Source organism: Glycine max, chromosome 12, assembly GCF_000004515.6.
Source record: "Glycine max cultivar Williams 82 chromosome 12, Glycine_max_v4.0, whole genome shotgun sequence".
Lineage (NCBI taxonomy): Eukaryota > Viridiplantae > Streptophyta > Magnoliopsida > Fabales > Fabaceae > Glycine > Glycine max.
In genome coordinates this window covers 38,906,675-38,933,263 of record NC_038248.2, presented here as the reverse complement: position 1 = coordinate 38,933,263, position 26,589 = coordinate 38,906,675, and the positions used below count along the sequence as shown (strand labels likewise).

Genomic DNA, 26,589 nt, shown 5'->3' with positions numbered 1-26,589 from the left:
TTAAAATAGAGGAACCAAAGTTACAAATTGAGTAAAATAGAAAGATCAAAATTGCATTTAAGTCTAATTTTTAATGATTAATGTAATATATGCTGTAATACATTAACTTTTTTGTTTTAATATATATTTATATATATAGGCATTAAACTTTAGGTTTAAAACTAACTTTGGTCTCATATTTTTTTAAAATTATGATTTTGGTCAAATCTTTAATTTGTCCATGTTTATTTCTTTTATTTTTTCCATTTTAATTTATGAAATATTTATTAATGGTAACTTAAATGAATGTGTTAGGGCTTAATAAGACCAAAATAAAATAAAAATATAGGTAAAATTAAGAATAGGGGATAAAATTATGAATTATCTAAATTATAATAATCAAATATCTCTATTTTAAAATAAAATAACTACCATTATGAATTGAGCACAAAAGAAGGACCAATTATATTTAAACTTATATAATAATTATTTTAATATGTTCAAATTCATCCATCACACTTAATGAATATTAAATTGAAAAAATTATGTTCAATAGCATTAAATATAGTATTTATGAGAACGGAGCTTGTAGATATGAAATGACCATAAAATAGGCAAAACTTATACTTTTATCAAGTATTTTATTTTTAAGACTCATTTTGGTCTTTTAATTTTAAAATTAAATTATTTTTGTCTTTTATCTTTAAAATTTGGGTTAAATTGATCCTTCTAAAACAATTATTGTACTCAAATTTAGAATACAATTTTTAACTCCTTTTTTTTTATTGATACAAGACGTAAAACTTGGCCTATATTGAATTCACATACGTAAAATTTATAAAACTCAACTAATGTTTGAACTAAAAAAAAGCCATAAACATTGAGAAAATTTATGAAAAGTGAATCTAATGAGCAATTAAAAGATTGAAAAATCTAATATAATCTTTTTTTGAATACTCACAAAACTGAATTTTCATCATGTCTATAACCATTTTTGGTTTGAACATTAGTTGGGTTTCAAAGTTTGTAGGAAGTTAAATCTAATGGGACAAGGTTCATATTTTGAATCAATAAATAACAAGTTCAAAATCATTCCCAAAATAAATAAATAAAAAATTATTATTTTGAAAAGATCAATTCAACTCAAATGTAAAAGATAAAGAACTAAAATTAATTTTTCGAAAGATGAAAGACCAAAAGAACTATTAAAAACAAAATAAAAAAAAGTGTAATTTAGTCAAATATATAATTCAAGATTTTTTGTCTAAATAAAAATATAATCTGTCGACACAAAAAAGTTTTAACACCTCTCAATTTCGAGAATTAAATTCACTATTCACTCGATTTAAAGATCAACATCAACATTCAGTGGTAAAAGGTATGACTTTTGTATTATTAGCACAACGTTCTAACCAAATGGTCTAATAGACCAATTATGTTAAAAAATAATTAACGTCAATATATATTACTAAAATTTATAATGTATACTTAATACACATATAAGTTTACATAATAAATTTTGTAACAATTATTTTTGATCTAATAATATTTTTTTATATATATAAATTTTAAATATAAGTTTACACAAGTTCGAGACCTTTATAAATCATTAATTTTAAATCGAAATTCACATTTACTACAAATATTATAATAATATAGTAAAAAAAGGATAATGACTCATAAACTTGACCTTCTCTTTTCATTTTTCTTTTTTTTTTCTTTATACATTGCGGCTCTAAAGTTTTGTCCTCGTACATTGTAATTGTCAATATGACATAAATAAGTTACATAATTCGTAAATTATTTTGTCGGAAAATTATTAGTAAATTATTCAAACTTATTTATTTGACCAAAATATTTTACTTTATTTTTAAAAAAATAAGGTGAAGTTCAGGTTTAATTATATAAATAAAATGAATTAAGTTAAACTTTTATAAAGTTGACATTAAATATTTGTAAATAATTTATGTTTTTGTGCACCAGTGAAGAATGATAAAATATTGTTAATGTTATCTAAAAAAATAGATACCAATAAATTTTAATTTATTTTTTAAAGTTATCATTATATAACTTTTAATGTTGAAATATTTTTGTTTTTACTTTTATTTCAACTTTTAGTGTGAAAAAATTATATTAAATTATGACTTAGTAAAAATTAAAAATATTTCAAAATTAAATTGAATAGATAAATAAAACAATAAAGTTATAAAGAATTTTTTAAAATTCTAAATTTATAAAGAACTTAAACAAATCAAACTCAAAATTTATATTTTTGAGCATGTTTAATTTGATATGTTTAAATAATAAATCAAGTTTAGGCACTAATTTGTTAGGGCAAAAGATGTTTAACAATCCCTAAGTGTTTTATAAAAGTATTTTAAGACGATTAATGTTTTCATAATATAATTAAACAAATTAGTCTTACAAACTTAAAAGACAATACACAACTTTCATAAGATGGATGAATGTAATCATCCTCTTAAGACAATTAGTTAAACATAATAGTTTTCTTGCATTCATAATAGATCAAATTGTTCATCCATAAGTAAAGTCTTCAAGTCTTTTGGAGCACAAAGAATTGTAACTTGTGGTCTCCACTGTCTAGGCAAACTTCAAAGAATTATTGTAATATGATCACAATTCATAAGTTTCACCAAGAGATCTTAGATTATCGGTGATAGCTAGTTTAGAATCATACAAACATTTGATCAATAGTCTCAAGTTCTTCCATTTTAAATAATTCATATTGGTGAATAAGCATACTTATTTTAGAGTCAAAATGCAACTTGGTCTATATTTTTCATGCCCATGTGGAACCAAGCTAAACCCTTGAAAGTAGTATAGGAAGGCTTGCACGACCATAAGAAGTGTCATTAATATACTAATGCCTTCAATTTTCACACTTTTACTAGAATGATATTTTCAAGTGATTAATCATGATTAGTCAAGTATGTCAATACACTTCTATTCTATAGGATCAACATGGATTATTAGAGTTTCCATAATAGGTATCATCACATTGTAAGTCAAGGTAAGTAATTGGCAAGTGTACCAATTTTTTACAAGTAGTAAAGTACTTGGAAGTTCCAGTCTCGAATTCACAGAGACTTTGGTTGTACGTAGATTGATGCAAATCCAATTTAAAAGCAAGAGATCGAGAAATAATAGATAGGAGATAAGATAAAGATTTAGAAAAAAAATAAATATTTAAAGATAAAAATAGAAGAAAGAAAAGATAAAATATTTAAATTAAAAGATGATAAAGATAAAAGAAGATAGAAGATAAAGAAAGATAATATAAGAAAAATAAAAGATAAGATGAATAAAAGATAAAATGAAGATAGAGGAAGATAAATTCTCAAAATGTGATAATGTTGGGACCTAGCCTACCTTATTTGCCTAGGATGTATTATTTTAGATTTTTCTCTATCAATTTGGTGAATTTTTCCTACCCATATCTACTAATATGCTAAACCTGGATCCCTCACGATGAATAGCCTAATTTATGTATTCTATCTCCGAAATCCCTTTGCAAAGATAGAATCATAGACAACATTAAGTGTAAAGATGTATGCAAAGGCACAACAAAGTCACTCCATCCCTAGAAATGCAATGTTGAGATACGCTTTTCCAGTTCTGTTAAGGATTATCGTCTCCTGAGCAACTAACCCCTAAAACTAATGCATGTAAGACCTTTCTTGTACTTCTATTAAGGATTACCGTTTCCCGAGCGTCTAACCCCTAAAGATGATGCAATAATGAATGATACATGAAATTAAAATAAGAAAGGATAATAGGAAAGAAAACAGCTGATTACATTGATAAATATGAAACATTACAATACATTTGTTGGCTTTTTAGGCCTCTCAAGTCTTAACTAAGGGAGTTAGCCTCTTATTGTCATGATAGACTTTTACACTTAAGAGGTTGATGTAGATGGAAGAAGGTGATAGATGACTAATATTAAGAAAAGAGGAATGACTAAGGAAATATGGTTTCCCTTAAGGGATAGACCCAGTGCGTGGGTTGTGAGATTCCGTCCCTTTCCTCCTTGGCTTGACTTTCTTTTTATAGCTGCTGCAATGAACTTGGGTTTGATACAAAAAATCTTCCTTATTTATATTTTTGATATTTTCTAGATCGTTTTTTTTATCTTAATCCTTCATTTTCATATTTGTAAGCCATAAATAAAAAAATATCAATTTATATTATTTAAGTAAAAAATAATTGCTAAATAAATAATAGGTTATTGAGTAATTCATGTAACACATCTATCATATCTTTTCATTAACTTAAATCATATTGTATTTTCATTAATGTACCTTTTTCATGCATTTTCCTAAATTTCTTTATTTGTTTTATCATCTTGTTCCTTGGATTGATTAAATGTATTTATTCAACATAAAAAGTATCATAGTTTGTTTGCTATATTAAGTTACCCAATAGCTCCTTGGATTTTGAAAACATTTACAAGACTTACAAATTTATAAATGAGAAGCATTTTTCCAAGACTACATCAAATTTAAATCTCATTGTCATCATTGATAATAGAATTTAGAGTTTCATTAGATTGGTGGATTTTCTTTTTTGAAAAAAATGTGACATATTCTTAATAAAAACTACATATTTAAGGTTAAATAATTATCACTCATGACCATTTAATTTTAAAAAAATAAGTAACAAAGATGTGAAGCTCTTCATATTTATTTGAATCTTAGCAATAAAATTCTCAAATTACTTAAATTAATTTCTCAATTACGCTAGAGGAAAAATATTCACATACATTATCAAGGTGACATGCTCTAGCATCGTAATTAAATTTGTGGTACTAATACCTCTGTTACTTATGTCAACCAGTTCACTCAAAAACTCATCTCAATCGTTCATTACAATCTAATCCAACAGCACACATTGTCGATCCATGTCATTCAATTTCATTGGCCAAGTTCCAACACAATTTACTATATAAATCGAGCAATTGCTTGAACATGCTTCATATCACCCTTTTTGTTTCTCTCTTTGTCATTGAAACCTTTTCACCCCCTTCATATATCCTTAATTCAGCAATGGCGAGCCACGACAAAGCCCAAGGATCTAGCACAACCAAAAAGGGCATCTCGCGAAGCAACAAAGCTGGTCTCCAATTCCCTGTTGGTCGTGTTGCTCGATACCTTAAGACTGGCAAGTATGCTGAGCGTATCAGTTCTGCTGCTCCCGTGTATCTCGCCTCTGTTCTTGAATATCTTGCTGCTGAGGTAATTTTCCTTAACTGCCTTCGATTTATTTTTTGTTTTTGACATTGGATTTAGAGTTTGTAAATTAAGGCTTATTTCCCCTAATTTTACTGAATGATTTTGTTTCAATGATAAACTTTGAATAATTGAAATGATGAATTTACTTTAATCAATATTAAGTTTTATTTTGCACTTGGTGAGTTCAGGTTTTAGAGTTGGCCGGAAATGCTGTAATGGACAACAAGAAGACTCGAATTATGCCTCGCCATATCCAATTGGCAGTTAGGAATGATGAAGAGTTAAACAAGCTTCTCGGAGATGTGACCATCGCTAATGGTGGTGTGATGCCTAACATTCACAGCATGTTGCTTCCTAAGAAGGTTGGGACCTCGACCTCAACCTTTATGGGTGCTAGTGTCAATGACAATGATGCTTAAATGTTTTTTTTTTTTGCCTTAAGTTTGACCCATGTTCCCCTTTTGTAATATGGGTTCTTTATGATTGAATAATTCATAATGTCAAGATTGGCATAATATGATAACAAATTGGGTTGATGTCAATCTTTTCTCATATATTATTGTATCTTTAATTGAGTTTAGTTTAGATTCATATAATAATTCTATCAAAATTTCAAGTCAAATAAAAATAACAATAAACTCATTCTAATTTATCCTATGGACACTCGTAATTTCATGGATACAAAATCCAATTTAAATTAAAAACAAGATTTATATATAGTTTCTAGATACATTTGATATTGTTCTCCAATTATAATTAAAGTTTCATTTGAGTCATCCACCTGTGAAAGGTTTCAAGTATAGTTCAACATAGATTATTAAGACAAAACACAAATTCTTAATTTTGACCTTAAATTAGTTTGATGTTCAATTTCATTCAATTTTGATTAGTTAGGAAAAAATCTAGCTAGATCCAAAGTCCAACTTAATCCATTGGCCTACAATGATCCACAACTCTTCTCAGAGTCTTTAATCAAATAAACACACAAGATCTAAATCGTCCATAGGCAACGCAATCCAATGACAACCAACATCGATTTGAGTTGTTCACTCTCTCATTGGCTCAATTTCCACACATCACACCATATAAACCTCTCATATCTAAATACAATCTCTTCTCATATTTTCTCCGTCACTAGGTCGATGGTTATTATGCATTCATTTGTGGTTATTGTGCATTTATTATTTGTTATTCTTCTCCCATTAATTAAAACGAAGAAAAATGAAATATTTTATAAGATGTGTATTAAAAAAGGTTAAATTGATTTGTAGATTTTCATACTTTTACTACATTTTAAATTAGTTCTTGAACTTTTTTCTTTTAATTGAACCCTTGAATTTTTATATATTTTTTTTAAATTAAGTCCACTTGTCTAATTGTTCTTATGAAAAATTAACCGCAAACACTTAATTAGAGGTGTAGAAAGTGGACTATGCTTTTGGAGTGTGTTATAAACACAACCAAATCAATTATGCGAGTTTTTTTTTGTAGAATTTCAATTCCCAAAGGAAAATAATTATGAGAATCTTTTAAAAGAATAGTTGGATTGAATTGGCTTATAAAAATTGCGAGAGACTCTATAAAAATCTCTCACACTTGACTCAATTGTACTAATAACATACTCCATAAGCACGAGTCCATTGTCTTCGCCTTTAATTATGTTTATGTGTTTAATTTTTTCATAATGACAATTAAACTGGAGGACCCAATTAAAAAATAAATAAAATTTCAAGATTTAATTAAAAGAAAAGAATTTCATGGACCCAATTAAAAACTTGATAAAAAGTATGAGGACTTGCAGAACAATTATACTAGTTAAAAATTCATTATCTATTAAATGCCTTAGTGTGATATTTAGGATCTGAGTGGCCCTTGAAAATCTCCTCAAGGAATCAACCGTTTACAATTGCTTGTTGCTTGAGTAAAGTAAGTTTGTCGAGAAAAGTCTTAGTTCTCAAGCTTGTAGCACTTTTGTGGGCCCTAAGGCAACTAAACTTGTTTAATGTTACTATGAGTAATCAGGATCATTAGTTCATCTGGGATATTCATGCCATACTTGAAAGTTTCTTTCAATAATAAGAACCAAGCCAAAGGGTTATGGGTCCTTCTATTTATCATTGCCATTAGTTTCCCCTAAAAGCATGTGACCTTGATGTTGTTCATGCTTGCCTCCACTTTCGCTATCCCATATATTCAGTATTGTCTCGCACAATTTTGGGGTTTGAAGCAAAAATTAAAAAAAATCCATAAATAATAGAAATATATTTTATAAATAATTCATTAATAAAAAAATTTCATAATTTTATAAATTCAATCATAAAAAAATAATACATTTTGTATTCCTTATACCCTTACACCTTACACCAGTGTGCTGTGGTGGTGGAGGTTGGGGTTTTAGGAAGTGGAAGGGAATTTTATATTTTTTTTATATTTAAATATATAGTAAATCATATTATTTATTTAACGTTTAAAAAATAAATATAAAAAACTAAAATTATGCTGGTCAACATTATCTAATTAATAGTCAACTTTTAAAATCTGCAGAGGATTCATATTATTTATTTTGAAAATTTGTAAACCTAAATATCTCTATTTTAAATTAAATGATAAATAAAGGAAAAAAAATTATATTTTAGCATAAAAAATTGTTTAAAAACTAAAAAAAAAATTAAGAATAAAATTAGTTCACGTAACTAGCATTGTAACAAACAAACAAAAAAAGAGAGGAGAAATTATAAGATTACTTCACGTCACGTAATTAATATCTCCTTTTAATCCAATCGTATACATGATCTGAGCCGTCCATAGTAAACCCAATCCAACGGCAAGTACTATCGATCCGCGTCATTCACTTTCATTGGCCGAATTTCCACGCACCCCACTATATAAAAGTCGCAACCGCTAAAAACCTTCAGATATACATTCTCTTGTCACAGTTTTCTGTGTCACCGGAACTCGTTTCTTTCAAAACACTTCAAACATCTCGAACGCTCTCTTTCCGGCAACTAGGTTAAAGTTCATCAATGGCAGGTCGCGGCAAAACCCTAGGATCTAGCGCCGCCAAGAAGGCTACCTCAAGGAGCAGCAAAGCCGGCCTCCAATTCCCCGTCGGCCGTATCGCCCGTTTCCTCAAGGCCGGAAAATACGCTGAGCGTGTCGGCGCCGGCGCCCCTGTCTACCTCGCCGCCGTACTCGAATATCTCGCGGCTGAGGTAATTGCCGCAATTAGTCGTTCATTTCGAATTCGATTTTGAAATTATCTCCCTATGTGATTAGATCTAGGGTTTCGTAATTTCGATTAGATTCATTTGCCCTAATTGAATGGTTTGAACATTGTTTTAGGTTTTGGAATTGGCTGGAAACGCTGCGAGAGACAACAAGAAGACTCGAATTGTGCCGCGCCACATTCAATTGGCGGTGAGGAACGACGAGGAGTTGAGCAAGCTACTCGGTGACGTCACCATCGCTAACGGTGGCGTCATGCCTAACATTCACAATCTTCTCCTTCCCAAGAAGGCTGGTGGATCATCCAAGGCTGCTGCTGCAGACGATGACTCTTAAATAGGGGTTTTTTTTCCGTGAAAAGTTATCGAATTTATTCTCTTTGGATTCTCTCTGTTTTTGTAGTTTTTCAGTTTTTGATAATTGTGTTCTGTAGATGTAGTTAGGTTTTCAGTCACTGATGTGAATAGAGAACGCTCTTTTTCTTCAAGAAAGATTGTTGGAAATTTAAATCATTTTAATTCGTAACCTTTCAGTCTTGATCTAACATTTGAATCCTAATTGCAATCTATAACGCTCGATTGCAACAAATTCGAGAAAGTTAAACTTTTGTTTCCTATTGCTAATTTGGCTTTGAACAATTTTGTGGTTTACTTTTTGTTTTGCATGCGCATTGATTGTGGATTGCGCTTTAGTGGTGGCTTGGAATGGAAGATATTTGAAATGTTTGATTGGTAATGTGAGATCATTCAGTTGGTTTTGTTTTTGAAATGTTACATAATATGAGTAATTGATTTTTGAAATGTTAATTAGTTCCAGTTTTGACTGGTTTTGGAGTGTTACATAACGAAATATGGTAATTTTTCAAAACCGAACTCATTAAGCGGGGTGTAGTTTTGGGATATGGTTATTTGGTATTTTAAATGTTCGATTGGTGATGTAGGAACAAGTTTGCTTTGGTTTCCTGAAATGTTACGCAAGTCCAGTTTTTAAAACAGAACATTTGGTTTTGGAGACGATACATACTCAATGTTGTGTTTCGAAAACCAAATCATAACGAGAGTATGAAGTAGATATGTTTTGGTTTTAAGTGTTTAACTGGTGACTCGAATGTGGCTATAAGAAGGGAATAGAATCTTTAGTGCGGGATTCCTTAGGAAAAGGATTGTCTAACCTTGTGGTGGCAAAGGAAAGGGATTCCCTCTTCTGGGAAAATGATTTTGTAACCTTGTGGCGGGAAAGGAAAGGTTTTGTAACGATGTGGCGAAAAACTATATCCTTTTGTATATGGGAGTAACGAGAATGGAAAACGTATATGTTGTCTCTGATATGGGCCATAATACGATTTTAGCTTGTTTATGGAAGGGCACTGGAAAACATATATGTGCCCTCTGTCTGATGCTACTAGCTCTTTGTTCTTTCCATTTGTTCTCAATTGTCAAATCTGTCACAAAAGACACTAGAATTCTCTACCATCAGATATATGCGTATCTAAGAAATTTATTTTGGAAATGTCACTGAATTGCAAATGAGAAAGGGAGTAAGCAATTCACTTGTTCTCAATCCTGTCATGGCTGGTATGAGTAAAAATTAGACGATGGTGATTTAAGCATAAAAGGGCAAATGATGTATGGCAAGAATGAGGGAAACTATGATAGTGATTGTTTAAAGCTACTATCAAATCCTATTCAATCAAACAAAAGTAGTGTCAGCTATTCAATGGTGCAAAAGGTTATGAGCAATTGCATCCTTTGCCCTTCTGAAGCTGTCAGATCTCAAGGCAACCTTTGGCACCAACATGACGTTGTCGATCATTGCTCATGACCAAAATTGTATTCATCGACCACTGAACAGCCAAAATATTATTGATAAAAAAGAATGCAATTAAAGCACAAGTTATAAGAAAATAACAAAAACCCGAACCCATGAACAATAAACCTGACATAACGCATCACCCTCCCATTACATATATGATAGAAGGCCATCAGAACACAGTTTGTATTCCCTATAGCCTGACACCTTACACCAGTTTGCAGCGGTTATCCAACCTATCAGCAGTCTACCTTAGCCACTCGAGCCCCATATTTACTACCCAATGCTCAACTGAGTTGCCTTCGTTCATTATTGATCAATTCAGCAACAAATACACTGTTTGTTGCTTGAGCAAAGTAAGCTTCTGAAGGAAAAACTTGAGTTCTTGAGCCTGTATCTTCCTCCACCTATCATTCCAATCCTTCTCTATTGTGGGTCTCAGGGCAGCTAAACCCTGTTTAATGTCATCGTTCTGATGTAATCGGGATATTGATGCCAAACTTGAAAGTCTCTTTCAACAATGGAACCGAGCCAAAGGGTCATCCTCCTCATTTGGATCGTGAGGAGGATCCTCTTGATCCTCTTTAGGATCTTTTTCGGGATCCTCTTCTTCTTCCTTCTCTTTCTCCCGTATATCATTGTCACGAGTTTCTCCTAAAAGCCTGTGATGTTGATGTTGATGTTGTTCACGCTTGCCTCCACTTCGGCTACCCCATATCTTGTTGCCCGCATCAAATGCCTCTCGCTCACGTGGCTCCAAGAGTTGACCCTTCTTGCACATCTTCCTCACCCTCTTCCTGTACCTATTCCTCAGTCTCTTATTTTCTTCAATTTAATCATCCAATCTCATGTTGATCCAATTATGGTTGAAATCTTTGACGGATCTTGAAGTGCCAAATGGGTAAATCTCCTTTGAGTAGTAGTAGTCGAGAGAACAATTCAAGAACCATATTTCACGTTCCACGTCGTCTATGTAGTCATTTTCCTCCACAGACTCGTTGGTGAAGAAACCTAACTCTTTGTTCACCATTTCAGCGGCTTGTGCCAGCATGTCATAATGAGAATGACCATGAGAACTCATGCTAGTAGATAAACTGAATGAAGGGGAACGAAAGAAAGAATGCAAAAGAAGAAGAAACAAAACAAGTTCTTGAAATGCAAACTCCAATGCCTTTTTCTAAGAGTGCATGAGATTGTGAATGCTGCTTGGGTGGAATTGAATTTATATACACAAAACACTAGCGGAAGAGCCAAGAGTCTAAGTTAATGATGCTTTAAAATTTAATTTTTTTTGTTATTAAACATCATTTCCCCAGATTTACTAATTTGCTACTGTCCACTATTGTTTTGATATCAAGTTATCATTATTTTCGTATCTCTAATCCTTATTTTTCTTTCAAAAAGGACGATAAATATATTTTTTTAAAGGAGATTAATTTGATAAAATAATTAGAAATTTGAGTAACTTGATTTTTTGTATTAAGAACTACTCAACTCATTTGTCTGTTGAAATTTAATTCTTTACATAAAAAAGGATTGTGATTCATCGACAAATTTATTTATACAAATGAGGCAATACTAGTGAATCAGTTTAGTTTTCTATGGACAGAACTTCAAATTGATTTACAATTATCAACGTTCAATTGCTTCCCATATAGTGTAAAGGAGTTGAATCAAATCAAATTTTTTATAGGTTGACCTAGCTATAAAAAAGAAGTTTGATTAATTAATTTATTTAAATGAGTTAAATTTAAAGATTGTGTCCTACTTAATTAAAAATATGAAGTCTGACTTGATTCGGCTGGTTCGTTATGCTTGATTATTTTTATTAATCTGAATTTTTATTATTAGTATTAAAATATGGTTTAAATATATTTTTAGTCTCTTAAATTTATAAAATATTTTTTTAATCATTCCTAAAATAAAAAATCGTTACCAATTACACATTCAATCTGTCAAAAATTATTCAAGAGGGACTACAAAAAGTATTTCACAACTTTGAGAAGTAAAAATGTAAATTTTAATTTGAGGGACTAAGAAAGTTAAACCCCAAATTTGATGGGGATAAAAAACAACAAATGATAGCATCTTATACCTATTTATTTTTCTTAATTTACTTGTCTAATTTATTTAGTTATCTTTTTTAAAACTTTATTTGATATCTAATTATTTTTTTTAATTTTATGTTCATAATTTTGTATTTTTTTATTATTTGGTTACTAAGTTCCTAAACAACAAAAAAGTAATTGAGCACCTTTTGTTTTTCAAATAACTAAATTCTTAGTCTAAACTTAATATGTGAATATTAAGAAAAAATGAAGGCTCAAATCAAAGTAAGCCTAAGGAACACTATAATCTGTGTATTGTGTATTTATGATGATAATATGAATTGCTTTGGTAAATGTTAGCTCCAACCAAGTTTGTACTATGGCATTTTTAATTAGTTTGACAAACATCATATATGTTCTAACTTCAATGCGATAGATGTACAAATAAGAGAAAAAACACCATGTCCATTCAACCGTTTTAGAAGAGAAAACACTAACCATCCCCCTACAAAAGGCAGGTTGATCTAAAACCACGACTCAAAATTTACATGATTAATGATTAATAAGATAATTTTCCCTTCAAAATTAGATAAGTATATGCAAAGTTGTGACTCTAATACAACAATGCTATACAAGGACATTGCCAAAGGAAAGCAATAGTTTACAAGTACCACTTCAAAACTTAAACCTAATTAAGGACTCTCATCATCTGAACTAAAGCCATCCATCCTTCTATTAGCCACTACTGCTGGAAAAATTCTCTGACGAATATCAGGAGGAAGAGGATGAATTTCGGAGGAAGACGACTTTCTAGAATGATTAGAAGCTTCTCTCTTCACATTTTTGGCTACAGGCTTCTTTGGTCCATTTTGAATCTCCTTGCACACCTTATCCAACATTACTAAGAAATCACGTACTATTACAAACAACCTCAACCCTTCATCCTTCCCTGAGTCCCCATGAAAGTAATCACCAGTGTTCTTGACTAGGGCCATGATTTTCTTCTCTTCTTCTAGTAAACTCGTGACATCAGCCTCAGCTTTCTCCACAAAACTCTTCACTGTCTCATGAAAGCCTTTGTCATCATCTATGTTACTTAGGTCTTTGTTTACAAAATCTCTTGTTTTTATGAGTCCATGGCCTAGTCTAGAAGTTGTTCCTATTAATCCATCAGCATCTAAAGCTGCTGCTTTCTTCACATTCTCGAGTTCACTGCTCAAACGTGAAACCACTTGAAGACCAAGTTCGCGGTATTGGTCTTCTGATTCATAAGAAATGTCTTCAAGAAGGTCCTCCGATTTTATACTAGAGAAACTGTGGTTCTCTTTTGCCATGCGTGCAGCTCTTATGCCCTCGGTTCGCATTATCTCTTGAACTACGAAGTGTAGGAGAGTGGTCTTGCCATCTACTCCTTTTACATCAGATAGTTTCAGCAGTGTGTCGAGTTTGAATGCTTGTGCGCCGCCACGGAACGTTCCATCGTTCATACGGTTGCCGGTTTTGAGAACGGCTTCAAGAAGCTTGAGGAACAATCTACTGCTTCTCAGCGTTTTGCAAGCAACCTAGCATGATATGAAACAATTCAATGTCTTACTTTCCCCATACCCTCATTTGACACTTTAGTGTATAATTCTTTTGATATGTCATATTGAAATGAGATATATATCACACTTAAGTCATTTCATGATCTTGTTTTGCATTAGATACATTATTTCTTAGGTGTCGTGAGAAATTATTCCATAATTCTGAATGACATAATTTTTATTAATATTCACATGACATGTAATTAGGTGTTATTGTTTTTTTCTTGTGAATAGAAAAACTTAAATATAGGTCATGTAGTAATTGGTTAGAACCTCTTAATAATTTCTCGTCGGAATCATTGAGATAAAAAGAGTGTAATCAATGTAACATGTGAGTAGTGGGGAAAAAATGGTGATGTGATTTGGATATCATACCTCTAAAATTGCAAAAGATTCTCGAGTACCAGTGAGTTCTTCTTGAAGAATACCCATGTAAAGTAGTGCTTCCATTCGTTTAAAAGCAAATGGAATGTCAACTAGGGCTTTTAGGAACCTATCTGCAGGCCCAAGTTGGGCTAAATTACCATTGAAAAGTCTAAGCTTAAGTTCTTCCTCTGATGTTGGTGCCATCTTCAATAAGGTTTGAAGGAATTCTGTGGGGAGCTCATTTCCTGATCAACCAAAGATGGATTCAAAGTTATCATACAAGCAGAACCAAAGACAACAAATTATTTTCGTTTTACATTTCTCTGTATTTTATCCTTGATGAATATATGTATAATGAATTGAGAGTTATAAGGTGGTTTGGTGGTTGGAGAGAAGAATATAAGGGTTGGAGTAATAAGAAGTTCATGGGTTAGAATCCCTCTACTAATATAACATCTTAATTAGTAACATTTGCCCATACAAAAATATGTATAATGATTTAGTATATAAGATTCAAAGGAAAAAATGCATCTAAATATGACCTACTAGAAGATTCAAATATTAATATTATAACTGTCAACAATTCTAGAAGAAAAAATGAAGTAACAAAATAATCACCTTCAAGAAGTGCCTCAGAAACTTCTTCTATTGTCACATTCAATGCTTTTAATAAAATAGATAAATTTTGTGATTTCTTTGAGTTAATGATCTGTATATATTGAGGTGAAGCTGACGGGGAGGAAGCCTCTTTCTTTTGTTGCCCTTTGCTTTTTTCCACAGGCGTAGTATTATAGCAAAAAAGCGTCTCCATCATTTCTTCATTAAACCTGTGAAAAGTTTACCATTAAGAATATCAACAATCAATAATAAATTATGAGTTTAATGGTCATGATAGTGTAAAACACTGCTAATCAATCACAAATTACTGTTAATATAATTTTTACAAAAATTATTATAAAAATTAATAAATTTATCTTACATAATAATTTGTAATTGGATGACACTGTAAAATTATTTATACTGTCAGTGTATGGTTTATTTTCTCATAAATTATTTTTGGGGAGTAAGAGAAGAAGTTTGAGATATATCACTCACTGGAATGATCCTGCTTTGAGTTGATTCCAGACCATTGTTTGATCTGAGTTAGCTTGAACCTTATCCCAGAAAAAAGGCTTTAGCTTAGCTTTATTAGTAGCATTAACTTCACCTTCAGAATTGACTCCAACTTCTTCCTGAGTCTTAGCAACCTTTGAACCAAAAGGGGGTGTTGTTCTTGGAGGACCTCCACCAACTCTAGGAGGTGGTGAAGGTCTAGGGCCAGGCTTGCCTCTAAGTGGTGGTGGTGGAGGAGCTCTAGGGCCATTGCTAGGAGGTGGAGGAGGTGGAGGGCCAGCACTATTAGGCTTTGGTGGTGTAGGAGGAGGAGGAGGAGGAGGAGAAGGAGGAGGAGGAGAAGGAGGAGGAACAATGGAATTATCAAAAGGCTTAATTGAACATGACTCATGAGGAAGAAGATCAGGCCTTCCAGGAGGAGGTTTCAAAGGAAGCACTCCATTGTTTGCTACTCTCCCAGGAGGAGGCTTTAATTCAAATGATGGTCTTGTAGCAGCACTAGCAGCAACTCCTGCTAATTGAGTTTCCATCATTGAGTTCTTCCTGTCATCAACCAATGTATTACTTGATGATTGAAACCCAATTTTCTCCTCTTTCATTGAATTTTTGTATGGATTATTATTGGAAGAAGAACCTGTGAGTAACATTGAAGTACATTTTGTCAAGACAAGTGTGCTTGTAGATATATATGTGACATTAACAAGGTTTTAAAAAATGAAATTTTTTCATATGTACCAACTGAGTAGTCATTCATGCTCATGCTGAGAAGGGGCCTCTCATCATTTTGTCTAACTCGACCACTCCCACAACATAAAAAGAGCAATGCTGCAACTAAAATTGTCACTATTATAGTTATAGCCATAGATGTGTTTTTGTTTTTATCCTTTGAGCCAGAAGACTTCGACTTCTTTTTGTCTTTTTTATTAGAGTCTTTTTCCTTAGGCTTGTTCTTTTTAGGTGATTCATCTTCCTTGATTGATATTTCTGATACGTGCTGGGGAAAAACTTGACCCAAATATCTTCTAGAAGAAAGTGATCCCATGTAAGTGACATGCCAAATCTTGGAGTCACCCTCTTCCTTGAGAGCATTGAATGGAAAATTATTTTTTCTCAAACAATGAAGAACATTTTCCTTTAAGTGAGGATAACATGAACTAATCAATTTTTGGATGTTTTCTCTGGCTATTGAACCAATTTCTGAACTAATTTCATTGGTTTTTCTGTATGATTCCTTTGGGAGGCATAAGTCAAGATCTCCAACTTCTTTCTTTAAATGAATAAAATCTTCCCAGCAAGTGATCCATAGTACCTCTGCCTGTAGTGAAACTATAACCAATTTTAGAGTCCATTCAACCGTTATGTGCTTTCAAATCTGACAAATATGATTACATAGTAATCAAAGCATTGTAATTTAGTACTACATGTAGTCTTAAAAATAATAACTTTAGTAAATTTAAAAACTTTTCCTTATAAAACAGAGTCCTTCTTATGAACATCTAGTAGAAATTTACTAAATTTCAAATCAAAATTGTATTGAAGTAGAAGCACATATGTATTCTTAAATTATATAACTTTTCTTGATCAAGTATGCATATCATTTTTACAAATCACAAAGAAGTACATATTCAACAATAATCTCAGAGTTCATATAAAAACACATGCAATAATGTCATATAATAAAAACTTCGCAATAGTATGACCTTTGGTGATCTTTAAGACAATGGATAAAAAGCCCAAATGCTAGTAATATACTCTTAAACACACTGCATCACTTGACTATTTGTAAATCCCCTAAGGAATAGACACAAAACTACTATTTTAGTTGGAAAGTTATCACCTTAAAATCTCCATGTTTCTATGTTGTGTTAATTTCTTTCCTTTTTTTGGGAGAGGGGGAATGTAAAATGATGAAGTTATTTGAATTTAAAAACTATATACATACAATTTAACTAATGAAGTGAGTCTCACCGTGTCCTCAGTTAATAGTCCAGATGTTGGATCAAATAGTTGGCTAATGAATTCTTCTTGAGTTTTCTTCTCTTCAATGCTGACTATTGCCATAATATTAAAAGTCAAAATGATGCAAAAGATAACCTTTATGATACCATTACCCATATATTGTTGAATTGCCATTTCAAAGTGCTTTGTATTACATCAAGGCCTAATCCCAAAAAACATGTAGGTTTACATTGCCTTCATGAACATCATTTTTCATTCTACAATGCCAATCCAATTGTATTCCTTTGTAGATTACCGCAATCATTGGCTTGTCGGCACAAATTCCAAAATACCCACTAGATATGTAGTAGCTTCCACCACAATTCTGGGTTCATACATAATGAACCAAAGCAGAAGCCATTTCTTTCCACCCTCTCCAAAATTGCCAATTTGTTATTAAATTGGACAACCTTCAATAAAAAGTTACGATTATAATAACATCCTAGAACAGATATTGGCACATGATAGATTGAAATTCAATGTAATTACAAATGAAAAGCTTCAGGGGGAGATTTAAGAGAGGATCGTTTGTATTTTTTGCACATGATAAGGATTCAAAGAAATTAAGCAACCAAAACCATGTGGTATCAGATCAATGCAAATAGACCACGTCATTGATAATGAAATATTGGAGAATGTTACAACATTTCTGTGGTAATAATAATGACTCATACTACAACATGTGATGTGAAGTTGGTGAATGAATTTTTATGTGTTTTGGGTTATGATGAGATGATGGAAAATTTCTTGGCGCGAGAAACCCTAAGCACAAAGGGCCGTCCTATCAATTCTTCTGGAATAGGACATTGGCACCTACTCTGGAACACAGATTCTCTTTTTTATGTTTTTTTTTTCTCTTTCTCTTTCTCTCTCATCTCTTTTTTTTCTTCTTCATTTTTTTGCAAATATTTTTTTCCTCAAAATTTTCTAATTTTATGGAAATTACATGAAAATTTATGAGCCATTGTAAAATCAGAGATTTATTATTACCACTCTATCTTTAGCTACAGATCACTTGTAATGTAATAATGAAGGCACTGCTCATTGAAATTCGTTATCTCTTTACCTTTGGTTAAAATCATTCAAGCAATTAAGGCACTATTCTGATACAATTTTATGTTTATGTGTTCCAATTCAATGAATTTATTTATCATTCTTAGAGGTCTGTATAATTGCTGAATTGTTTATCTTAATTTTATGAGTTCTATAATAATATATAGATTTAAAAATTTTATACAAAAATTTACTTAAATGTTAAAGTTATTAGAGTAAGTGCTTAATTTGAATCACATTAAATTTTATGATCGAAAAATAATTCTTTAACAGATAAGAATAAATCAAACAACATTTACGTATATAAACAAACAAGGCATTGTGAAGTCATTTACTTCAATGGTAAAAACTTGTTAAATAACATTATTTAATTTTAAGCAACTCATAAAAAACCATCATTAAAGATGTTTTTAGGTGTCCATAATGATCATCATCACAATCATAATAATTATAGTAAAAAAATAATGAAAATAAAATCCTTCTTCTTCTCCTCTTCAAATATTTAATCAGCATAGTGTTGAAATGAATATATTATTTAATTATTTTAAAATCATTTTTAGTAAATGATATTTTCAGAAAATAATTTTTAATATTTAATGTTAAAGTTATATGAATTCTTATACATTATTATATTATATATAGAATTTTTAATCTATAAATAATATTTTGATATATCATTATTTTATCATCTCTATTTCATTATTATAAAATGGTAATAAATAATATTAAAATATTAAGAAATATCAATGACAAAGTTGTGTTTAATATTTAAAATAAATTCTACTTAAATTCTAATTATACATAAAAAGCTTTCCATTTCATCTATAGTATATAACAGTATAAAATGAAAGTGAATATTTTTAGAAGTGTTTCTTATAATAAGTGATGATTAATGTTAACTATTCGTAAAAAGATTATTAATATTAACTATATAGTTTATTCCCTACCGCCGAATTTTTGAGGTAGCCGGTGAAATTTGGTTTATCCTAACTTAATAATAATAATTATTATCAAATTGTTAATTAGTTTAATTGGAACCGAGATCGGATCCTTGAAAAAAAGTCTTGATTTCAAATTTATGATGAAAAAAATATGGTTAAGAAAAGATTGTTTATGTAAAAGTAATTAATCAAATTTTTTGATAAAAAATAATCATTAAAAAAATTCATAAATACTTCGTATTAATAATAATAAGTGAAAAAAAAACTGCAAATACTATAGGCACCGCCCTAGAGGTAAAGGACCCACCGTCCAAAGTGACTTCACTATTTATTTTGATGTGCTACAAATTCTAACATCCATCAAGTAGATTCCAACCCTGCCTTTGCCAAAAAAGCTACTCTATGAGATTCCCCATGAATGATAAGCAATGCCTTAAGCCTCATTGCCAGCAGTCAAAAGTTCAATGCCCTTACAAAAAAGATACACAAAAAATTATATATAATATATATGCTCGTATAGATTAAGGATGTGCATCAAGACAACACACATCCATTCCTTCCAAGGCATGCAACAATCAATATTCCTTTCACACAACTTTTCTCTGTGGAAAGGCACGTCATGAAGAATCTTGTGTTAATGCAATGGACTTGGTTGATAACTCAATTGAAAGGCCAACCACAGAATTATTGGAAGGTACTTGTTTTCTTTAGAGAAGATTAAAAAATTGAATAGGGGGGTTTGACATGGATACACAAAGTGCAATATCAATGGGGCAGTAGAAGGTTTTCTAATGACAATGGTAACAGTTTATCACTCTTTAGAAAAATTTAACTTTGTGATGCACTGTTGTTGCCATAGAAAAATTGCTACTACTTATTTGTTCTCTTTAAAACATGTCACCATGTCTACATATTATCATATGCAAGCAATCTACAACAAGAAAGAATCAATTCTCCATGCCTGGCACGTGACAAACACGTAATTAAGAAAAAGAGCAAGAAAATTGATGGTTGTCGGTTCTCAATCTGTGAAATCTGTAATCTTCTGGTGAAGTTTATAGAGGACAACAAATATACATAAGCATTCATGATTCGTTGAATAGATCATAGCCTGCCTCACTTAATTAATCTAGTTGAGTGATTGGCAAGAAGAATATGGTTTATAGTAGATGATAGAACATGAAGGTTGAATATTACTTATAATCATCTGATTTAACACGTCACAAACAGAAAGAGGTTGAAGATATTGAATGTTTGGGAACAACCTTTCTTGAAAATAATCAATTTGTTTTTTAAAGTTCTCTTAAAAAGTTGACAAAAATATATGATTATTTGTTTAAATAAGCTGAACCTCTAACAAAGTGGTTAGTACATAAATTAGTAGCCATTATAAAAGAATGACTAGAGTTGCACAAACATTATTATTATTATTATTATTATTATTATTAATGCACATTATTAAGCCAAAGTATTCCTACAAGGGTTCCCAGATTCTGCTAGAGCATCTATCACTTGTCACAGGACTTTGACTTGATTGGTATCCCTTTCCATTTTTTCACATCTTGTGCTAGACAACCCAAAATGCATAGGGATACCACATATCCTTTAGCCATACGTAATATGCCTGACATGGTTTCTCTTTAGAAAGTAGAGAAGTTTAGAAAAGAAAATATTCCCTTATAGCTTTACATCCCTCAAATATGCCAAAGGAATTTGTTCTGTGTTTCATCATATAGCTTCTCTCACACTATAAGAGAAAGGCAAAACTCTCTCCACCAGAGCCTCACAATTGCTCAGTTTCCTAAGCATTGATGACTAGTTCTAACAAGAGGCTTGAGGTTCAAACAGAAGATCAAACTCCACATAAATGGTGTGTTTCACTGGGAGAAGAGGCTTTCAAACGATTCTTCAGCCAGACTAATCCGACAGTGCATAAGGTTTTTGGTGATGGATCACTTTTCAGTCCACTGTTGTTTGGGAAGTTCTTTGATCCTTCTGATGCCTTCCCTCTATGGGAGTTTGAGTCAGATGTGTTGTTATCTCATTTAAGGAGCTCCAGCCAAAACACTGTGGATTGGTGTCAGACAGGTGAAGGCTATGTATTAAAAGCAGAAATACCAGGTAAGACTACCAGTTTTTCATTTTGCTCTTATTTGTAAACTGAATCTATGGTAAGCAAATTATGCTACAATGAAACTGCCCCCTTCATTTTGAAGACCTGAAAAAAATAAAAAATAAAAAGGATCTCAGAATTGAAGGAACTATTGCTTATACTTTCAGGAACCTAAGGAGAGCCTTTATCTTGCATTGAAATTTTTCTTTACCAGGTTATAGTAACAACAGGTAATAACCTATGAATAAACACTATATGTACTGACAGTGTTATACTATTGACACTGTCATCCAATGAGAAATCATCCAATCAGATATCACCATGATAAGTTTGTTAAATATTATAATAACTATTTTAAAAGTCATACCAAAGATAATGATTTCTGATTGGTTGGCAGTGTAAAAACTTATGCACTAATAGTACATGCCTATTAATCTCAACCTATTTATATGGTGGATCTTTCAATCAAATAACCAAATAAATGAACTTGATCTGGTTGGAGTTGATGGGGCCAAGTTTCCTTAGATTCAATTAAGAAAAGTGCTTAACCAGCCAAAATTTCTGTGACACCAGTGGTTTGTCAAAACAGGAACTGGGAAAAATAACATTCAAGTCCATGTTGATAAAGGGAAGGTTGTGGAAATTAGAGGACAGTGGAAGGAGCAAAGAGACTCAAAGGCACATGACTGGAGGTGTGGCCATTGGTGGGAATATGGATATGTACGAAGGCTTGAGATGCCAGAGGATGCAGATTGGAAGAACATAGAAGCGTACATACATAATGACACATATTTAGAAATACGAATACCAAAGAGCCAACAAGGTCGTGATCTTCCTCAGGGAAAGGATATGGCTTAAACATGCAGGAAAAGTGTAAATTTAAGAGAATAACAGGTAGAGCTACTAGAGTTTGTCACAATCTAGTAGCAACTTCTATGCAAATTGATACCAAACATTTAACAAAGTCATAACTCTTTTAAGTCTCAAGCTAATATCAGCCAACATGAGAAGGCCTTCTGATGATGTAAAACAAACACACACACACATGTATGCAAAGAGAAGGGAATAAAAAGAACATTATGGTGCATAAAATACAATGATTTTTTGTTTTGTTTAATATTAGAGCTGTTTATTAATGATTATTTGATTGACAGTGATCATTGAAAGAACACAGCAAAGAACTTTTCTTATGTAGTAAAGTTGGGAAGAATACGAGGAATATTCCATGCAATACCATGTCTGAAATCCTGATCCCCATCAGCATAAATTTCTATTGAGAGTTTCAAGTTTTCAGATAAAATACATAGAAAAAAGTTGAAAATGTCCATATTGTTAAACATATATGCCAGGAAAACAAAGAAAGTGTTTCATTGCTTGATTTTAAAAAATTCACTACTTTACCAACATGGTGTGTCATGTTGAAAGATAACCTAGTCATCATGGTTCGATCCCAGGTCCGTGCCAATGTTGAAAAATGTCAGCCCTGCAGATGAATCCTAGTATTAGTCTTGGCTCCTGACCTAAGGATACACCCGGTTACGAAAAAAAATAAAAATTCATAACTATGTAAGAAAGTGGTATGCAGAAACACAAATTGGTGAGTCATCTGAAAAATAGTAAAGAAGACAGTATATTGTATATCAGTGAAGACCAATCCCCAAATCCTACAAGAATAGGCAACACAACATCAATTAATAACTAACAAAACTACTTGAAGTTACATAAATTTTTGTTGCATCAGTCATGTTGAAAAATGCAATGGATAAAGTAGGTAATTCTCATTCTTAAGTCCATTAACATATACTATTAATCATGACAACTCAATTGTGCATGCATATTTCAAAAGGCATTCATGTTTGAGTTAATGGGTTGGTTGTAAATATTTATTGTTTGTTGAATGTGAGCCTCATGGCATTAAAGGAATTATAATCTGACAGCTGTTTTACCTGTAAAATAAGCAAGATTAGGCACCACAAGACACATATGTTTAATGTTTTCTACTCCTAATAATCTCTTGCATTGTCTTCATAGACACCTAGTTCTACTTATCCAGTGTCTATTAAAGGAAGCATTATTTTGTTAATAAATGTATTACCAAATACTTTGAACAGTGTCATGCAATTTTCTCACTGCCATTCCCCATGTCATTTAACATGGGTCAATAATTAAATATGATGGTCAATTAGGCATTGAAAATTGTGGCCTCGTAGCAGGTGGCAAGTGGCAACAAACGAAACAGGAATAAAATCACCATGACAAACACTAAACATCCATTAAATTTACTGGATTCACAAATTATGTGATAATTACGACTTTGATGAAGAATTGGACCAAATCAACATAAAAATTGAAAGAACTATCAACTATCAAATTAATGCAAGCCAAAAAACTCTTATTAGAAAATAAACTATTTGCCTACCTCAAATAATTACATAAAGCACACTGCATAGTGCATTAGTGCATATACGAACTATAAAATCTTATTAAAAAATGACACTTCTTTAGAGCAAGATAAATCATATATCAAGTGTGTGACGAAATGGGGTAGGACAAATGGACCCTAAAACAATGGTGATTAATTCAAACCTGACTCATAGAATTTCTAGCCATTCCCACTAACACATCCCACAAAAATGCTAAAAAGAGAATGAAACTTCATCTCTTATACAGGCACTTGTTGAAGAAATGGAAGGCAATGGAGCAATTATATAGCAAAAACAACTTAAAACTTTTTATGAGATGTGTCCAATGCTCCCAACAACCTTATCAATCAAATGGGCCAAAAAAACCAGGTTGCGTTTGATTTATGAAATATAACTGTACTAGAGGCAACTTTTTTCCCAAACATGTAAATGGCATTAATTGAACATATATAGTTTCGTGTAAGCCTTAAGCTTTTTAAGACACGTTCAATGGCTTGTCAATGACTCAGATTGAGACACCTCAACTGTTTCGTGTAAAATTGGAAAATAATCAACAAGAAAAATTTTACGGGAAAAAAAAGGTTACTTCTTTTTTTACCAAAAAATTAGGATGGAAATGTTAATTACTATTGAAAATGAAAATATGTAATGATTTTCATAAAAAAATGGAGATGCGGGGCATCGATCCCCGTGCCTCTCGCATGCTAAGCGAGCGCTCTACCATCTGAGCTACATCCCCATATTTCTGTTTAACAAAAGCATAGTATAATACTTTACTGTTCACATTGAAAACATTTTGCAAAAGGAACAGGGCAAGAGAGGGGATTGAAATATAACATGAGACTTCTAATGTTACCGTTGATATTTATGGGATAATAGAATAAAGAATACACGAGTTCAATTAGTGAAGCATAACTTAAATGTCCATCCAAATGTCACCGATTCCAAATTTAATCTTTGAATTTTGAAATGTTAAATCTTAGTTTTTCCAGTGCAGTACTGTTTTTTTTTTTTTTTTTTTTTAAAGAGGATAAACGTTTGTGACACAAGATGTGAGGAACGTTTTAAATTATAAAATTTTTTTCATTTTATTTTAACTTTAAGGAAATGAAATGAAACAATCAAACTCTTAAGTGGGTGAGCTAAAACAATCACATATGTTTAATGCCATCTTTATTTCTTTTTAAGGATCGTTTTTCTTACAAAAAATGTTTTTTTTATATGTTATTTTAAAATTTTGAGATAATGTTATTTCTCCTTCCATTCAAAAACTGTTGTTTTAGATATTTTACAGTGAAAAAAAGTTTTTTTTCAAAACCAAATAATAAATTAAGAACATACATAGATTAAGCCTAAAAATTGAAGAGGTAAAATATCTTATATGTGACAACCTTAAACTCTGACGGCAGAATATATAGAAGTCAAAACAGTTACAAATAGAGAATTCCATATTGGTATTATATCATACAGGTTCCCTAGAGTAGTCTAGACCCTTCCCAAAACCAACCAGGCCAAAACATTCAAGTTGTACCAAATATGCTTCAATTAGGCCAACCAAGGTTGTACTAGGTTTCAGAATAATCTTCCATTCATGACACTTGGAGAAGCCACTGTGCAGATAACTGCAGGCCAACAAGTGCAACCAAAAAATCTCTACTTAGAGTTGATTTAATTAGTCTACACATTTTTGTCCCACACTACCTTGGAATTGTTAAACTAACGGTAAAGCCAGAAGGTAGAGTGAATAACCAAACTCAAGTTTACTAAAATCATGTGAAAGTCAACTGTGGCCACATCAATAAAGGTACACTTTGTTATATGTAGTAACTTATTCATGACTAAGAGCTTTGTATAATACACCCAAAAGATAATTACAATGTCAATAATTATTGGTAGATCAATGATCATATTGAACACTAATATTCTATACTTGCCAAACAATCATGTGGTAATTATTCATCTCACCTAACTGATATTTGTTTCTGCCTCTGAACAAAGACTTGGTAATTAGCTTTTAGAAATTATTAACCTTTCCTCATGCTTAAGAATCAAGCACGGAATTGCTTGGCAATCTAGCAAAGGGAATTACACGGTCACTTTAGGCATGCCAATCTGGTTTGAACCTGTAGGATCAGTTTCGATTTTGACAGAAAAAATCTGAGTTGATTGGGGTCGGGATCAGGGTTGGGGTTGAGTTCAGATTTTCTCCGACAGTCAAAGTCGAATTCGGAGGATGAAATTATTAATACTCGACCTGAACCCGTCTCGCTAATAATTAATTTACAAAAATATTCTTGCATATATATAACACACTAAAACCTGAAATTATTGGATTGAATTTTATGCTATTGTTGGATTTGATTTTATGTTGTCATGTACAATTTAAAAATATGTTGTGATTGTTATTTAAAAATATATTTTTCATTCTATGAAAATTTATTTTTTATAGGATTTTATAAATATGTCAGGGGCAGGACGAAAAAAACCCGACCTCGTCGAGACAGGGATGAAAGATAAATCTACACCACTGTTGGGTTTCAGGAGCAAGGGCAGGGGCGGGGTAAACAAAATTTGACCTCGACCCGCCCATTGCCATGCCTACTGAGCTTATTCTTATTATCATATCCAGTTAAAAACAAAGTTTTAAATTGTGATTCTAGTTGCAATTTCATCATGTTTTTTGATA

General features: G+C 31.6%; 4 protein-coding genes, 1 long non-coding RNA gene and 1 other non-coding gene across 7 annotated transcripts; 3 read left to right on the top strand and 3 right to left on the bottom strand.

The window, feature by feature from the left end:
* The first annotated feature begins 4,991 nt into the window (after nucleotides 1-4,991).
* On the top strand, nucleotides 4,992-5,773 carry LOC100793396 (probable histone H2A.3). Its single transcript, XM_003539519.4, has 2 exons — nucleotides 4,992-5,234; nucleotides 5,420-5,773. Exons 1-2 carry the CDS (start codon nucleotides 5,046-5,048, stop codon nucleotides 5,648-5,650), a joined length of 420 nt encoding a protein of 139 aa, XP_003539567.3. The 5' UTR covers nucleotides 4,992-5,045; the 3' UTR covers nucleotides 5,651-5,773.
* Nucleotides 5,774-8,143: 2,370 nt separating this feature from the next.
* LOC100816280 (probable histone H2A.3) lies at nucleotides 8,144-8,943 on the top strand. Its single transcript, XM_003540378.5, has 2 exons — nucleotides 8,144-8,443; nucleotides 8,574-8,943. Exons 1-2 carry the CDS (start codon nucleotides 8,255-8,257, stop codon nucleotides 8,790-8,792), a joined length of 408 nt encoding a protein of 135 aa, XP_003540426.1. The 5' UTR covers nucleotides 8,144-8,254; the 3' UTR covers nucleotides 8,793-8,943.
* A 3,555-nt stretch (nucleotides 8,944-12,498) lies between these two features.
* LOC100792872 (formin-like protein 5) lies at nucleotides 12,499-16,135 on the bottom strand. The gene is made up of 4 exons (XM_041007618.1): nucleotides 15,358-16,135; nucleotides 14,881-15,089; nucleotides 14,272-14,507; nucleotides 12,499-13,875 (listed from the first exon to the last, which is right to left on the bottom strand). The coding sequence occupies exons 1-4, from the start codon at nucleotides 16,020-16,022 to the stop codon at nucleotides 13,006-13,008; spliced, it is 1,980 nt and encodes a 659-aa protein (XP_040863552.1). The 5' UTR covers nucleotides 16,023-16,135; the 3' UTR covers nucleotides 12,499-13,005.
* Nucleotides 16,136-21,023: 4,888 nt separating this feature from the next.
* On the bottom strand, nucleotides 21,024-24,194 carry LOC106795438 (uncharacterized). 2 transcript variants are annotated; one of them, XR_005887635.1, is made up of 3 exons: nucleotides 24,067-24,194; nucleotides 22,882-22,963; nucleotides 21,024-21,585 (listed from the first exon to the last, which is right to left on the bottom strand). It is a non-coding gene; the product is annotated as an uncharacterized lncRNA (long non-coding RNA). The 2 variants fall into 2 exon arrangements; XR_001383977.3 differs by lacking the exon at nucleotides 24,067-24,194 and having other exon boundaries at nucleotides 22,882-24,056.
* On the top strand, nucleotides 21,179-22,572 carry LOC100815742 (21.7 kDa class VI heat shock protein). The gene is made up of 2 exons (XM_003540377.5): nucleotides 21,179-21,488; nucleotides 22,070-22,572. The coding sequence occupies exons 1-2, from the start codon at nucleotides 21,179-21,181 to the stop codon at nucleotides 22,336-22,338; spliced, it is 579 nt and encodes a 192-aa protein (XP_003540425.1). The 3' UTR covers nucleotides 22,339-22,572.
* A 375-nt stretch (nucleotides 24,195-24,569) lies between the features above and the next one.
* TRNAA-AGC (transfer RNA alanine (anticodon AGC)) lies at nucleotides 24,570-24,642 on the bottom strand. Its single transcript has one exon. It is a non-coding gene; the product is annotated as a tRNA-Ala (tRNA).
* Between the last annotated feature and the right edge of the window lie 1,947 nt (nucleotides 24,643-26,589).